General features: G+C 28.8%; 1 protein-coding gene across 4 annotated transcripts in view; it reads right to left on the minus strand.

Moving 5' to 3' along the window:
* Myb (proto-oncogene like protein Myb) overlaps positions 1-14,430 on the minus strand; it is a 176,870-nt gene that overhangs the window by 42,730 nt on the left and 119,710 nt on the right. For all 4 annotated transcript variants that reach the window (XM_075359436.1, XM_075359437.1, XM_075359435.1 and 1 more), the window contains exons 9-10: positions 12,411-12,506; positions 5,418-5,669 (exon numbers count right to left, since the gene is read on the minus strand). In XM_075359436.1, coding sequence (XP_075215551.1) covers positions 5,418-5,669; positions 12,411-12,506 — 348 coding nt within the window. The remainder of the gene's footprint in view (positions 1-5,417; positions 5,670-12,410; positions 12,507-14,430) is intronic.

Raw genomic sequence — 14,430 nt, forward strand, 5'->3', positions numbered from 1 at the left:
CAAAGTGATTGAAAACTTTTGAAAGTTATTAAAAAAGTACTGCATTTATAAAATTTGGTTTGGCTCATAATTTCAAAATATAAAAATAGTTTAGTTTTACATCATTTTTATTGACAACTGTCATGGTTAAAACCATCACAAAGAAAGGGCTTTTTCATAAAATAATCAAATTAATACAGCTTGATTTTTTAGATAGATAAAACAGATATAAGTTTATGGCTGTAAATGCCTTTTCTTTTGCAAACTAATCTAACTATCTCAAAAAAATGTTAAATTACAAACTGTAAAATTATATATACAGAAAAGAATCACTGCACTAATACATATTTGTAATGATAAAATCCACTGAATACACAAATAATAACAATGCACATAGAAACATAAAGCTTATGATTACAATTCAAAAATTATTATAAAACAACAGAGTAAACAAATACAATAAGAATTAATTTATTTGTTAAAAGCATAATAACACATCTAGTTAATAAATCACAACAAAAGAACTTATACCAGTGATCAAATAAATTACATTTTTAATTCTTTTGTATTGCATTTGCTAATTTTTGCAATCAATGTCACATATAGTGCTACTCCCTTCACTTCATGACATCAACAACTGCATAAAGTTTCTGCATAACATTTTTTAAATTTTTTTCTCAATTCTTAACAAAAACATTTTATTTTTCTAATTCAGAAGTAAGAATAATCAAGCTTGGTCCTGTTCACTAGAATTCAATTTTAATTATGGAGTATTGCATGAAAATTTTCCAGTAATAATAATAATAAATAACACTACCTTAATCTCAAGGGTAGCATTTCAATCAGTGAAGGGGTTGTCAGTAAATGAAAATCATACTTTAAAACCAATTTTAAGGTACTTGTTTTATTATTCCCTGAAATTAACTTAATATATTTAAAAAATATATATATATATATATATATAATTAAAATAAAAAAATAAATAAATAAAAACAAGAGAACAGTAACTGTTCTACCTTAACAGTTCTTTCAACACAACAATATCGTTCTGTTTTGTTTTCTAGATCAACTTTTATTAATATAATTTTATGATAAAATAAGCATTGAATAATCAGAAGTTGTAACAGATTTCTTTGTATTTATTTCATGATTGAAAAGTTCATTGCTAAAGCGGCAATTTGAAAATAGCTAGCTAACACATTTATTTGGAATGTGTTCTTAGAATGCCATGAAGTTATTAGCAGATTTGAAATGTGATGTTCAAAGTACGTCACCCATAAATACAATTTAAAATGGACATGCCAAATTCACATACCTGAATCAGAAATGCTCATGCATTTATCTACAGACAAAAACTTCACATTTTAAACATCCTAGGTATGTACGTTAAGAGCGCTGTTCAGATTAAGATACTAAATGTTTGGGATGCTGTGTTTTTATTAGTTGTTTTTAGTTTTGTGAAATAGGTTCAGCAGTGTAGTAAGCATACCATGAGCTTGTTATTAGGCAGTAAAAAGAAACAGAATTTGCTACGGCCTTTTTAGTCAGATGATGAACATAAAAAATTATAAATCGAGAAAAATCGTTAAATAAAAACATTATACACATATTAACCTAATAAAAGACTTATGAGAAGATAATTCTGCAGATTTTAAAAATACCCATTTCACACATTTAGTGTGATCCTTCATTCTCAGTGATGGCTGAATTCATTTAAATGCATATTAAAAATTAAAAATACTGAAATAAACCATGTACATGGTGGTAATTTTTGTTACATTACAATAATATTATAATGAACATTTTATATTAATTTACTCTATGAGTACTGTTATCTGTTGCTGTTTTTATTAATACCCATTTAGAAATATTAAAAATTAATAAAGATGACAAAGTTAAATATAAATTTTTTCCCTGTTTAGCCTATGAGAATCACCGTCAGGTATTACTTCAGAGGATGACATGTATGAGTGTAGTCTTGTACAGTCTCAGGTCGACCATTTCTGAGATGTGTGGTTAATTGAAACTCAGCCACCAAAGAGCACTGATAACCACAATCTAGTATTCAAATCCGTATAAAAGTAACTGCCTTTAACTAGGCAGTTCCTGCCTAGTTCCTTTAACTATGATTTGAACGTTGGAACTCTCGACTTCGAAATCAACCGATTTGGAAAGATGTGTCACCACTAGACCAACCAGGTGGGCAAATTAAATTTATTATATACATGAACATAAACAAAATTTCAATTTGATACACCATCTGAGAGTGTTTGAGAAAGATAGCTCCAAATGTCTCAGAAATAACAATACTCCAAGTATGTGGCATGTGAATCACACTAATGTACTTTCTTGTATGCATGGTTGACACCTGATACTCCCAACTCATGTGCAAACATCTGCATTAGTGGCTCACTGTTGATATGGGTACACTTACTCATATACTATAACAGTATTGATATGATGTAGAAAATTTCTATTCGCCTTTAATGTTAGGAATCAGAGCAAGTTAGGAATATTTATTTTTCGAGATTTCTTTTTCAAAAACCTGTCAGATGAATTTTTATTATTTTTTTTTTGTAATAGAATAAAGTATAACAGAGCACTTTTCAGGGAAGGAAATATTCAAATAATATTTTTGGATTTTCATATTTTCATATTAATTTTTCAAGCATTTTTTCCTGATGATTATGATATCAAGCTAAAAACTGAACAAAAGTTTGCTTATACATCTCACATACAGCCTAGTAGAATTGTTGAAAGGATCCATTACATTTATAAATAAAGTTCTTCGAAAAAAATGAATGTTTTCTGTTAAAAAGGAAAATTAGCTGCCTTCACATACCTTCTTATTTTTAGTTTAAATTATCAGGATAGTGTGTTTTTTAAGTACAGATCTCTTTTTACAAATGTATCATGGACCTGTCAGGATGGTCTAGAGGTAAAACTCGTCATCGTAAATCAATTTATTTCAAAGTCAGAGAGTTCTCAGATTCAAATCCTAATAGAGGGAGTTGCTTTTATTTGGATTTGAGTTCTAGGTAATGGATAACAGTGTTATTTGGTGAATAAGATTCAATTAACCACATGTCTCAGGTATGGTAAGCCTGAATCTGTGCAAGACTACACCTCACTCACATGTCATGAACAAAGAACACAGCTGCATACGAGCCCCAAATCCAGAAAATGCGTAAGATATCTGGAGACTTCCGTAATATTCATAAGAAGACAATGAAATATTATTGATCTATTTTAATATTATTATGTTATTTAATTATTATTGGATTTTCTTAGTCTTTTTACTAAACATTTACTTAATTTTTTTTTAGCAGCATTATTCTGAGTATTTGTTACTATTATGAGTAGCATTTTTTTGAATAGCTTATTTGAAACACTTTCTTCAATTCTAATAAGCTTACTTGATCTCACTTTTATTATCTTTACTGAATAAAAATATGATGCACAATAAAAAAAAATAACAAGTTTTACTAAAAATTAATAAATTATTACATTTTGTTACAAAATTTTGAAAGATTAAAATTTGCTGTTTTATAAGTTGATACTTTTTTTTACAATTAATGAGATCAAAGTATCAATGTGTATTTATATTCTAGGCAATATGACTCAACAGTTGTAGGTGAACTGACATGAATTACATACAATTTGCTCAAAAAACAAAAACAAAAATAATTGGAATTCCATTCTAAGTTTATATTGTGATGCATGCATGTATTTGATACATAACAGTTGAATGTATTTTATGTCAAGCCAGACATTTATAGACATGTCAGTGAGTCAAGTAATGAGTAATTCAACATGATAAAATTTTCTTCAGTACGAATTCAGCTCTCAGTACAACTTACTTGTTCTTTAGTTGTGATAGTGATTCTATCATATATATATATATAAAGATTGTTTCATAAGTGATGCTATAAATTTAGTGAAAGATTTTTATGACAGAATAACTTTTGATATTATTTTATTGAACATCAAGATTTTTTAAGTTGTGTGTGTGTGTGTGTGTTTTGCGCTGTGTTTTATTGCACTCCATCAAGAAACAATTTTATAAAGTATTTTAAGTAATTAAGCATTTATAAATTAAAATTTAATTATTTTTATAATTAAGTAAATATTTCAGTTTACTTTCATTCATTAAAATATTTTGAATTGTACAATGAATAAAATCAAGCTTATAAAAATTCTCCAAATATTTTTTGTTGCGTTTGCAGAGAATTCCACGAAAAGTCAACGAAAACCAGTATCAAATTTGCTGAAAACTGTTTATAAACATTATTTTGACTGTTCCTCGGGAGACTAAGATAAATCCTGGGATCCACATGTAGCAAGCATCATCAAGTGCTACGTTAAACAAACCCGATGGTTAAAAGGAAAAAAAAGAGTACTTGCCTTTTGGCGTACCTATGATTTGGCAAGAGCCTTCTAACCATTATGATGACTGCTCTTTTTGCTTAACAAATGTTACTAGTTTCAATTCAAACAATAAAAGCAGTATTTCATATCCAAATGTTCATTCAGCTATAAGACCAGTACTTCATGGTGTTAATTTACCAATTTCGATAGCTCCAACTTCTTGGGAAGAAATATCTGATTCTCCCAAAAGGCTCAACTGATGAATCCTCATCTTCAATAGATATTAATTACATTCCAGATGAATAAAATACTGAATCTCACCTCATCACATAAGCAGAACTGAGCGACCTAATTCGTGACTTGTATTTGTTGAAACAACATGCAGAACCCCTAGATTCACGTCTTAAAGAATGGAATTTATTTAACAAGGATACTAAAATTTCAGTATATAGAAATCGAAACAAAAATTTACTGAAATACTTTAGAAGAGTTTAATTTGTTCCTGCTGTGATGTTAAGGGGCTAATATCTGAACTGGACGTTGAATATGTTATTCACGATCGATGTTTATTTACTGACTCGTCAAAAAGAAGCTTAAAGGCAGTGTTGTTGCACAACTCAAATAAATTTTCTTTTATAATGGTAGCAAATTCTGTAGGAATGAAAGAAACATATGAAAGTACATCAAAAACTTTAAAAGCTATTAAGTATGATGAACACTCATGGTGAATCATTGCTGACCTGAAAGCGATAGGGCTTCTTCTCGGTCTCCAGAGTGGTTTTACAAAATATATGTGTTTCTTGTATTTGTGGGATAGTCAGGCTACAGAGTAAAACTACACAATTAAAGACTGGCCAAATCAGTTTACCCCAAGAAAAGAAAATGTTATCAATAAAAATAAATTCAAATTACAAAGACTTTCAAAATTGTTAAAACTTCTATCTTGTGGGTAAAATTGAACCTTGTTGAAATTTAAATTATAAATAAAAAACAAAGTCAGTAACAAATATACTAAACAGTTATAACACATTTATCATATTAAGTAAACAAACCCAAATATATGGATTTACCTGGTACTTTACAGCCCCTCTTTTCTTTTCAATTTCTTCAAAGGCATGTTTAAAAGGAGTCGGTGTTCTAGGAGGAGTACCTGTACTTAGAGATCGCTTGGATTTTGGTGTACACTGATGCGAGTGCTGGCGCAAAGGTTGGGGATCAGGTGTTATCAGCTCACCATCACTCTTGTTATCATCATCTACTTCTTGTTTCACTGGTGTTGATGATGATCCAACGTCGAATGAGAAGTTTGATGTGTTCAGGAACTGAAATAAAATATCAAATGGCATAAACATGCACAAATGCTAACAGTATTAATTATAGATTACCGGTTCCAAGATTTAAGTTTGATTTTTATGCTCTTAATAATTCATCGTACATTAATAATCCAGCAGCTGATTTCTGCAGATATCTGTTTTTTTTTTTTAATGAACCTCAATCTAAATCGATGATTAATGATAATTTAATACATTACTGCCGGGTTGCCTAGCAAAAATTAGCCGCAATTACCTTTAATTAATATATTCTAACAAATTGCAACTATATTTTTTTTAAGTGAATTAAACATCATTTGAAAGATAATGATGTGAAGAATGTAAAAAAAAAATGGTTGCCAGCTCTCAAGTCAGCTGCAACATCCAAGTTGTCAAGTGTAAACAGGTATGTTATTGTTAATTATTTATGATGTTTGTGTTTTTCATAAATATTATATATTAAATTGAAGTTTAATTTTTTCTGTAGACAATAACACATAGTTGCCTGTAAAAAAAATTACCGCAAGTAATGGTTGCCATTACTTTCAGTCTGGACGAGTATGAACGAGAGAGAAGGAATGCGCACACTGCTTCATGTTAAATTAAAAAATCCATTATTACTTAAACTATACCACATTGTGTCCTTGTTAACAACATGAAGCAGCACGCGCATTCCTTCTCTCTCATTCACAGTCATCCAGACTAAAAGCAATTAGTTAAAATAATGGGAACCACTATTTGTGGCCATTTTTTTACAGGCAACCATGTGTTATTGTATACAGAAAAAATTAAACTTCAATTTTTTTGAAAAACACAATGAGCGTAAATAATTAACAATAACATACCTGTTTACACCTGGCAACTTGGAGGCTGTGGCTGACTGAGAGCTAGCAACCAATTTTTTTTTTACATTCTTCACATCATTTTTTTTCAAACGATATTTAATTTGCTTAAAAAATATAGTTGCAATTCGTTAAAATAAATTAATTACAATATATTTAATTAAATTAAATGTAATTGCAGCTAATTTTTTCTAGGCAACTCGGCAGCAATGTACTAAATTATCATTAATCTTTCAATTAAATCAAGTTTCATTAAAAAAATAGATACCTGCAGAAATCAGCTGCCAGATCTCAGACTATAAGTTTTAATGGAGAAGGGATCACAAATAGGGAGTATTTTCAAGGTTAGCCATGTTTAAATATAGAAAGCTAAATTTTTTTAGTGATGTCTTATGATAAGCAAAGTTTTTCAGATAAACTTTTATCTAAAAATCTCTTTAATATTCATTCCCTACCTTAACAAAACTGCTGAAGTAAATAGGAACAATATCTTAATTATGTACATATAATATGTCTTCCTTGTATCTTAAAATTCCTTCACAAAAACAGAAATGGAACAACGCAAGCAATTTTAAAGGCAAAAAAAGCTGAATAAAGATACATCAGATAAGAATTTCTTTCTTTTTTTCCATAATATTAGAAACCTCTGGTAAAATACTAGTTTCTTAAAAAAAAAATTGTTGAATTTGAAAATATTCTTTAAACAAAAAAAGTAATGGTGGCAATTCTTTCCACCACCACATTAATCTCTGATATTGTGAATGAATAAAATAATGAATTTAGTTTAGAAAAACATTTTCTTATTACTAACTTCTTCTTAGTTTGTAGATGCAATAGCAAATATAAATTTTTCACTGTATTGATGGATTGTTTTATAAATATTAACAAGCAAGTGATTGCTCAGTAATTTCATTGCTTATTTAAAATTAATTACAGAATAAACTATCTTAATAAGAATATAAAATCTCAATATATAAATACAATCTAGGATCCTTGCTTCAATCTTGCTTACAATGTTTACTTATTAATGTGGTCTAAGATCAAATTTGGCAAAAATTTAGTCTGTATTAAAAAAGCTTATAAATTGCTTTAGATAGATAATCTGCCCTGGACAGTTCATCTGTAAATTAAAAAAAATATACACCTTCTGGAAAAAAGAAAATATTTAATGAAGTTCAATAGATGATATATTTGTAAAGGTAAAGTAAGAACAGAAAATAAAATAAACATGAACCTCCAGCAATAAAATTTTCACAATAAGTACCAAAAATAAAGTTTTTTTTTGTTTTTTTAGATTCTTCAATCATGGTGGTGAACTGACACATCATAAATCACTTCTAAAAATAAGAAAGCACACAATGTCAGACTTACTAGAAAAAAAAGAAAAAGTGAAACGATCTTTCATTGCCTTTTTCACTACTGAATGTGCTGTGCATATCAGCACACCAATTCCATAAGAGTATAAGTGATATTTAACCTTGTTAAGATAACTTCATTTGGTTCATCAAAAAGGGCTGGTTATTTATTTAATACAATTACTTCCAGGGAAAATCAGCATAATACTCAGATCTTTTATATATATCACAGTCATAACTAAAATGGGATAGATAAGAAATAAATTAATATATCCCTTTAGGGTGAAACCTCTGCAAAACAGAAATTTCATCAGAATGAATGGTTTTCCAAGGCCTGATTTATTTAATAAAAATTAAATCTCTTCCAAGACGGAAAACTTTATAATGTGGAAATGGAAAAGAAACATGGATTTTACTTTTAATTTCACCTGTTAACACATTCACTACTAAATCTGAAAATGGACATTTAATTCAAAATAGGCCAACGCCACGTATTTGTGACGCACTGTTTTTACCTGTTGATCAACATGATACGTATGTGATGCTCGGGGAGTAACCCATAGCCCTACATGACACATGTGATGAATACTTTCCTTCATTAAATGAGCCTGCACAGCCAGATGGTCTATTTTGTTACCTTTGTTGTTGCATGTCAGTCTGTTGGAATAATGCTTCATATATATGGGTCGCTTGGTCCCAGTGCAGGAATTTTTATTTAATTATTTTATTGTAGACTGAAAGTGGGGAGACCTGTTTACATTCTACACAATATTACTCAGTCTGAGCTGTTGTTTTGCTTAGTAACTAACCTCAAAATTCCTGACTGCTGTGTTTCTTTGTTATTTTTAATGTTCTAACTATTTTATGCATTTATTGAGTGATGGAGTGCAGTACAAAAAGAAAATGTACAGACAGTAAAATTGATTGTTAAATTGAGTGTGACTACAGTGATGAAAATTCCTTATTTAGTTCTAACAAGGAACTGAGTCACTTTCTGACTTAGAATCTCGCAATGAAAGTGATAAAGCTTAGAATCGGCTTTTTGAACCAATAAATATAGGTTTTCATTAGAGACCAATGATGCAGTGGAAACATTGTTAATGATCCAAATGTTCTGTATTTTTTTTTTTTTTTGTAACACAACTATGATATTATCAGAACCAACAAGCACCTGGACTGATACAAACAATTCTTCCTTCATCCACAACACTGCTGGACAAAAAGAAGGTATATTTTCAATCTACAGTTCCTACTGAAATTTTTTACACCATTTTTAATGAGGCCCTTTTTAACAAAATTGTAGTCGGGATAAATATTGGTGCCTTATGTGTCCACAGAAATCCTACTAATGAACATTTGATTTTACGATGGTGGAAGTCTGTTACAACAGGTGAGGTCAAAAAGTTCATAGGCTTTTTACACGCTCAAGGGCAACATACATTTCCCAAGAATGAAACACTGTTGGTCTACTTTAGAGCTTTATGAACATCCGATTTTTGGAAAAGTCTGTTCAGAAATAGGTTTAGGTAATATTCAGGTATCTGTTTTTATGATGCTAAAACAAATCCTACAGATGATAAAGTAATGCATTAAACAAGTATTAACAGATTAAGTATGTTGAAGAATATGTGTGGGACCTCACAGAGAAATCAAGCTGGAAACCCAGAAGTGGTTATAAGCACAAAGCTAAAGAAAGGTGAAAGCTGTCAAAGCAAATGTGAAAAGAAAGGTGAAAGCTGTCAGAAAGACTTTGTAATCATCATGAAGAGGAAAGATAGGAGAAATATTCTCATAAATTCCACAACCCACGTACCTGGAATAGACAAGAAACTAATACAAGATGCCAAATTGTAACTAAGCCATGGTTACTGTTTACACAAAAACATGAGTGGAATAGATCATCAGAATCAAATGATTTTTTACTATTCCACTCTTATAAATTGATAACGTTTTATTACAACATTTCTTACTCAAGATTTTTTTCACCTTCTTGATGCTGCAGTTTTGGAATAGTAAATCTTTATACTCCAAGAACGTAGGAAATAAAAATACATATCTGAAATTCAGAAATGTCATTGCAGCACACCTACTTCAAGTACAGCCTGTAACTACTTGCCTTAATTGTTTGGTCAAGGCAGGATCAACAAATCAATATGGATTCGTAAAGGGGGACACTTGCATAGATGACAAAGGCAACAAGATTGGCCTTTGTCCAGCACCATGTTTTCAAGAATGGTTCAAGGAACAATCATGAACCTGAAATAGACTTGTTTGTATTTGATGTTTTATCACATAAGGTTGTGTTTTTATCTTTTTGACGCTAGGCTTCATGCAATTTCAAATACTTTTTCACAAAACACATTAATTAATCCTTTCTCAGTAAATTATATTCCACTTTTTATATACAACATTTACAATACAATTTGAAAAATAAAAATTTGTTTCTCTAATTTATGTTTTGTCATCACATTTACCTGAAAGTAAAAACATTTTACGTAATGTTTGTCTTTGATGATTAAGTATGTTGAATTTACATACTTCACTCAATTCAACAATTTTAGCATATTTTATTGTCTATATGCAGCATTAGGTAAAACGTTTTTATTTGAATAAAAGCTTGGAATAAATAGCAAAAGTTTATGAAAGTCTAAAAATATTTACAAAATACATTTATTTTGAACATCAATATTTGTGACAGTAGGTTTATAACATATCATCTGTAAATTTATCAAAGAAAAACCCTTTAGACCGATGTCATAAGTATGATGTAAAAAAAAATTAATTTTAAAGGTGTAAATGATATTAATAAAAAGGTTACGCATTGTTTGTATTCGTTTTGAATCTTAATTGATAAAAAAACAGGAAAAAAATTATTGGTCTGTGGGTAAATTCATTATATACTGATATGCGGTAAGAGTCTCAAGTGTTGGTTTAAGTCTGTTGAAAACACCATGCATCACACATATGTGATATTTGGTAGCAAACATGTTAAATTTATCCATAAGACAGAAAGGGAATAAAAAAGCAGAACAGCATGTAATAAAATAGAGTAATTATAAAACAGATTGTACATAAACCATGATTTGTAAAATAATAAATGCAGTAGATAGCTTGTTGTTTAGCATATGATTGCAATCACATTTATGGCTCAAACATCTGACCTATAAACCTACAATCTATAATAAAGTACGGTAGCAGGCGAAATCTTATGTAAACAATCCATGTGCTGTATTTTAACAAGTTAATTGTTTCTTAGAATTTTTATACATATCAGTTGAAAATAATTTTATTCAATGCCGTGAACCACCAAGATTGGAAGCACTGATAGTTTTCATTTTGTAATGAGAATCTATTGTTATTCTAGTTTTGCATTCTGGTTGTTTGATATCCATTTTGAGTTGAAATAGAATACTTGATTATTTTTTAAATTATTTTATGTTTGAATCAGTGTTAGTTCATGTTGGGTTTTAAGCTAAGGGTATTTCTTATTTTGTAAGGATAACTTTCAAGTGAAATATAATTAACTTGAAGAATAATTAAGTGTTTTATATTTATGAAATATCTGGGAATGAAAACAGTTCTCTCTACCAACTTGATATTTCAAAATTTAGACAGTAAACAGTGTAATATGTGTTTTCTAAACATAACCTATTTCATTTTTACATTTTTTTAAAAACTAGTGAATATTGTAGGTTACATACACTTCATAAGTTTCCAAAATATTCCAAATGTTTATCATTGTCTAATTCATTATATATTCGTACAATTAATTCCACAGGACCACACTATAAATTATCTCGATTTTTAATGAACTATGCGTGACAGAAACTTACTCAAAATGAATTACTTAATTGGTCCCATCATAATATACTACCTCAGCTTAGAAAAGGAAAAGTAGAATTATAAAAATAAAACTGAAGCAGTAAAAACTACTTGCCTGAAATACCACCCAGATGACTTAAGCATCAATGATAATCTGTAAACAGATTTTTATAATTCTGCTAGATAAAACCTTGCTCAAATTCAAATAAAGCTGCCATTAATTTTAATTGCATACAATTCCAGAAAGAGATAGTTAAGATATTACGTTTAAAGAAAAATTATTATTTCTTTTGATACAAGTCTGAAAATTTATCCTTTTAGTTTTAAACTATCATGAATGGTTTAACAATTAATGTTAATAACATTCCAATGAAAAATAGTAACCAGCGCATTACGTCATGCATATAACCATTCAGTTATGGCATCTAATAGTAACAAGAATAAAAAATAGAAGTTATTAAAAGAAATTAAAATACTCACAACAATCCAGAATGCAATTTTTAACATTTTTAAACAAAAAAAACTTTGTGGATATACTAATTTTATATAAAAGTTTTTAATTAAAATCTATATAAACTGATGAGAAACAAATAACAAGTAAATGTAGTTGAGTGATATACATTGCTGAATTAGTCATTACTTCTCATAATCATAAATTGTTATTATATCTCAAAACCGAACTCTTGAGGTATAATAGAACAATCTTCTTTTCATTTAAAAAAAAAAAAAATTACCTGAGAAGGACTAAATGGTAATGATTGTTTAATGGGCGTTTCTTTCACTGGGCTTGGGCCATTTGCATTAAATGGAGTATCATATTCATTCACTTCCTGTTCCAAACAAAAAAATAATGAATACATAATAAAATAATAAGAAAAATAATAATATAAAAATGTATATTAAATACAGTAAACCAAGAATTATAATGTAAAAATAATGATTGTTTCAAATTACGTACAAAATAGTTAAATTAATGACTACAGATTTTGTATAAAAAATTTCTAAAAAGATAATGCAGATTTTCTTCAATTTTTCAAGTTTATATAGCTGTACATCATGTTATCTGATAACATGATGATATAGCAAGTTTCTTCTAAAACTTAATCAAGTGTTATTTTTAATATCTCAGAGCTCAAAGAAATGAAAACCTATGAGAACAACAATGACAGTAAGTTATGCAATAGAGACTAAAACCTGATAGAAATAGTATCCCTCTTGCTCTCAAGCTCTCTCTTTCTAAGGTTTACTTCTCACGAAGTTTCCTATTAACAGGAAAGGACAAAAAAAGGGCGATAAATAAGTTAATACTACATTCAGTAAAGCTCATTTTGAAACAAAATTAAAAATAAAATATGAAGATGAGTTACAAATTACATTGATGCATAAAAAAAATTATTGGACCAAAAGGTTATTATGTTAATGATAATTTATTTACACTACGGACACCACATGACTTCCTTGTACACCTATTAAATTACATAGATTTTTTTATTACAATTATTTTTCTTTTTTTTGTTATTATTGAATTATTATTTATTGTAAAAAGATTTTTACAATCACGAGTTAATAATTAATTATTAATAAATCAATATGTTAAATTAAAAAAAAAAAATGAAGTCGGATTCTCACCGATGTGCCTTCCCCTTGTAAGACCAGATTTTTCATTAATTAAAATTTTATTGGGCTATAACTCTGGAACCAATGAAAATAAGTATCACTTGTGATCTATCATTGAAAAGCTCTCAATGAGGGATTATTACTGGAGTTAAAAAAAGTCCTAAATCCAAATTGTTTGGATTTTGGGCTTTTTTTGAGACTTTTGGTCCAGTCAATTGCAATCAAAAAAGGAGGTGCAAAACTAAATGTTGCAACAGTCCTAAATCCAAAATTTCAACAATGTACGGTTAATCGTTTTTGAGTTATGCGAGATAAATATACACATATACATACGTGTGTACACGTATGTACAGACATCAAGCAGAAACTAGTCAAAATGGATATTTCTGTTGAAATCTGACAATTTTCACAATTACAATCTTCCTTGTTCGAGTACAAGGAAGTAAAATTACGAAAGGAAAATTCATGTTTTTACACCTATACTATTAGTTCATCCAAATAAATTTTATCATGTAGTTTTATTTTTGTATTTATTCACTTTTTCAATTCATTATATTTTATTATAATAAATGCAAATACAATTTAATTAACGAAAACAGAGGGTAAATAGAAAAATATTTTTTTGATGAATGTATTGTCTATCAATAGATATGCAATGTTAAATGTATGAAAATTCTAAAAAAAATAAAATTACTATGGTGAGATTTTTTTAACTAATCCAAAATTTTGTCTAACAACTGTACGCTTACTGTAAGTCACATGGTCTTGTGAGAGCCACTTGCACCGCAGCACACTTCAACTCAGTCGGCCGCCAAAATATGCTCTCTCCCACACTTCAACCTACCCATAGCGTTACTTAATCGCACTCATGTATAACATTCCCGATCACCTGGCAGGTAAAAAGTCCCACCAAAATGGCCTGTTCTTTTAAAAATACTTTGGGGTATAAATATTATTCTGTCTAAACTTTAGCATGCCTCAAATATATTTTTTGATATTTATGAAATACAAATTTGAAATGGCTTGGGAAAATTTTAATCCCGACTAAATAATCTGTTTTTTTCTTTAAATAATAAATTTGAACATATTACAATTTCAAAATGCCTCAAGGATTTTTTTGCAAAGTTAAAAATTATA

This window comes from Lycorma delicatula, chromosome 3, assembly GCF_047948215.1.
Source record: "Lycorma delicatula isolate Av1 chromosome 3, ASM4794821v1, whole genome shotgun sequence".
NCBI lineage: Eukaryota > Metazoa > Arthropoda > Insecta > Hemiptera > Fulgoridae > Lycorma > Lycorma delicatula.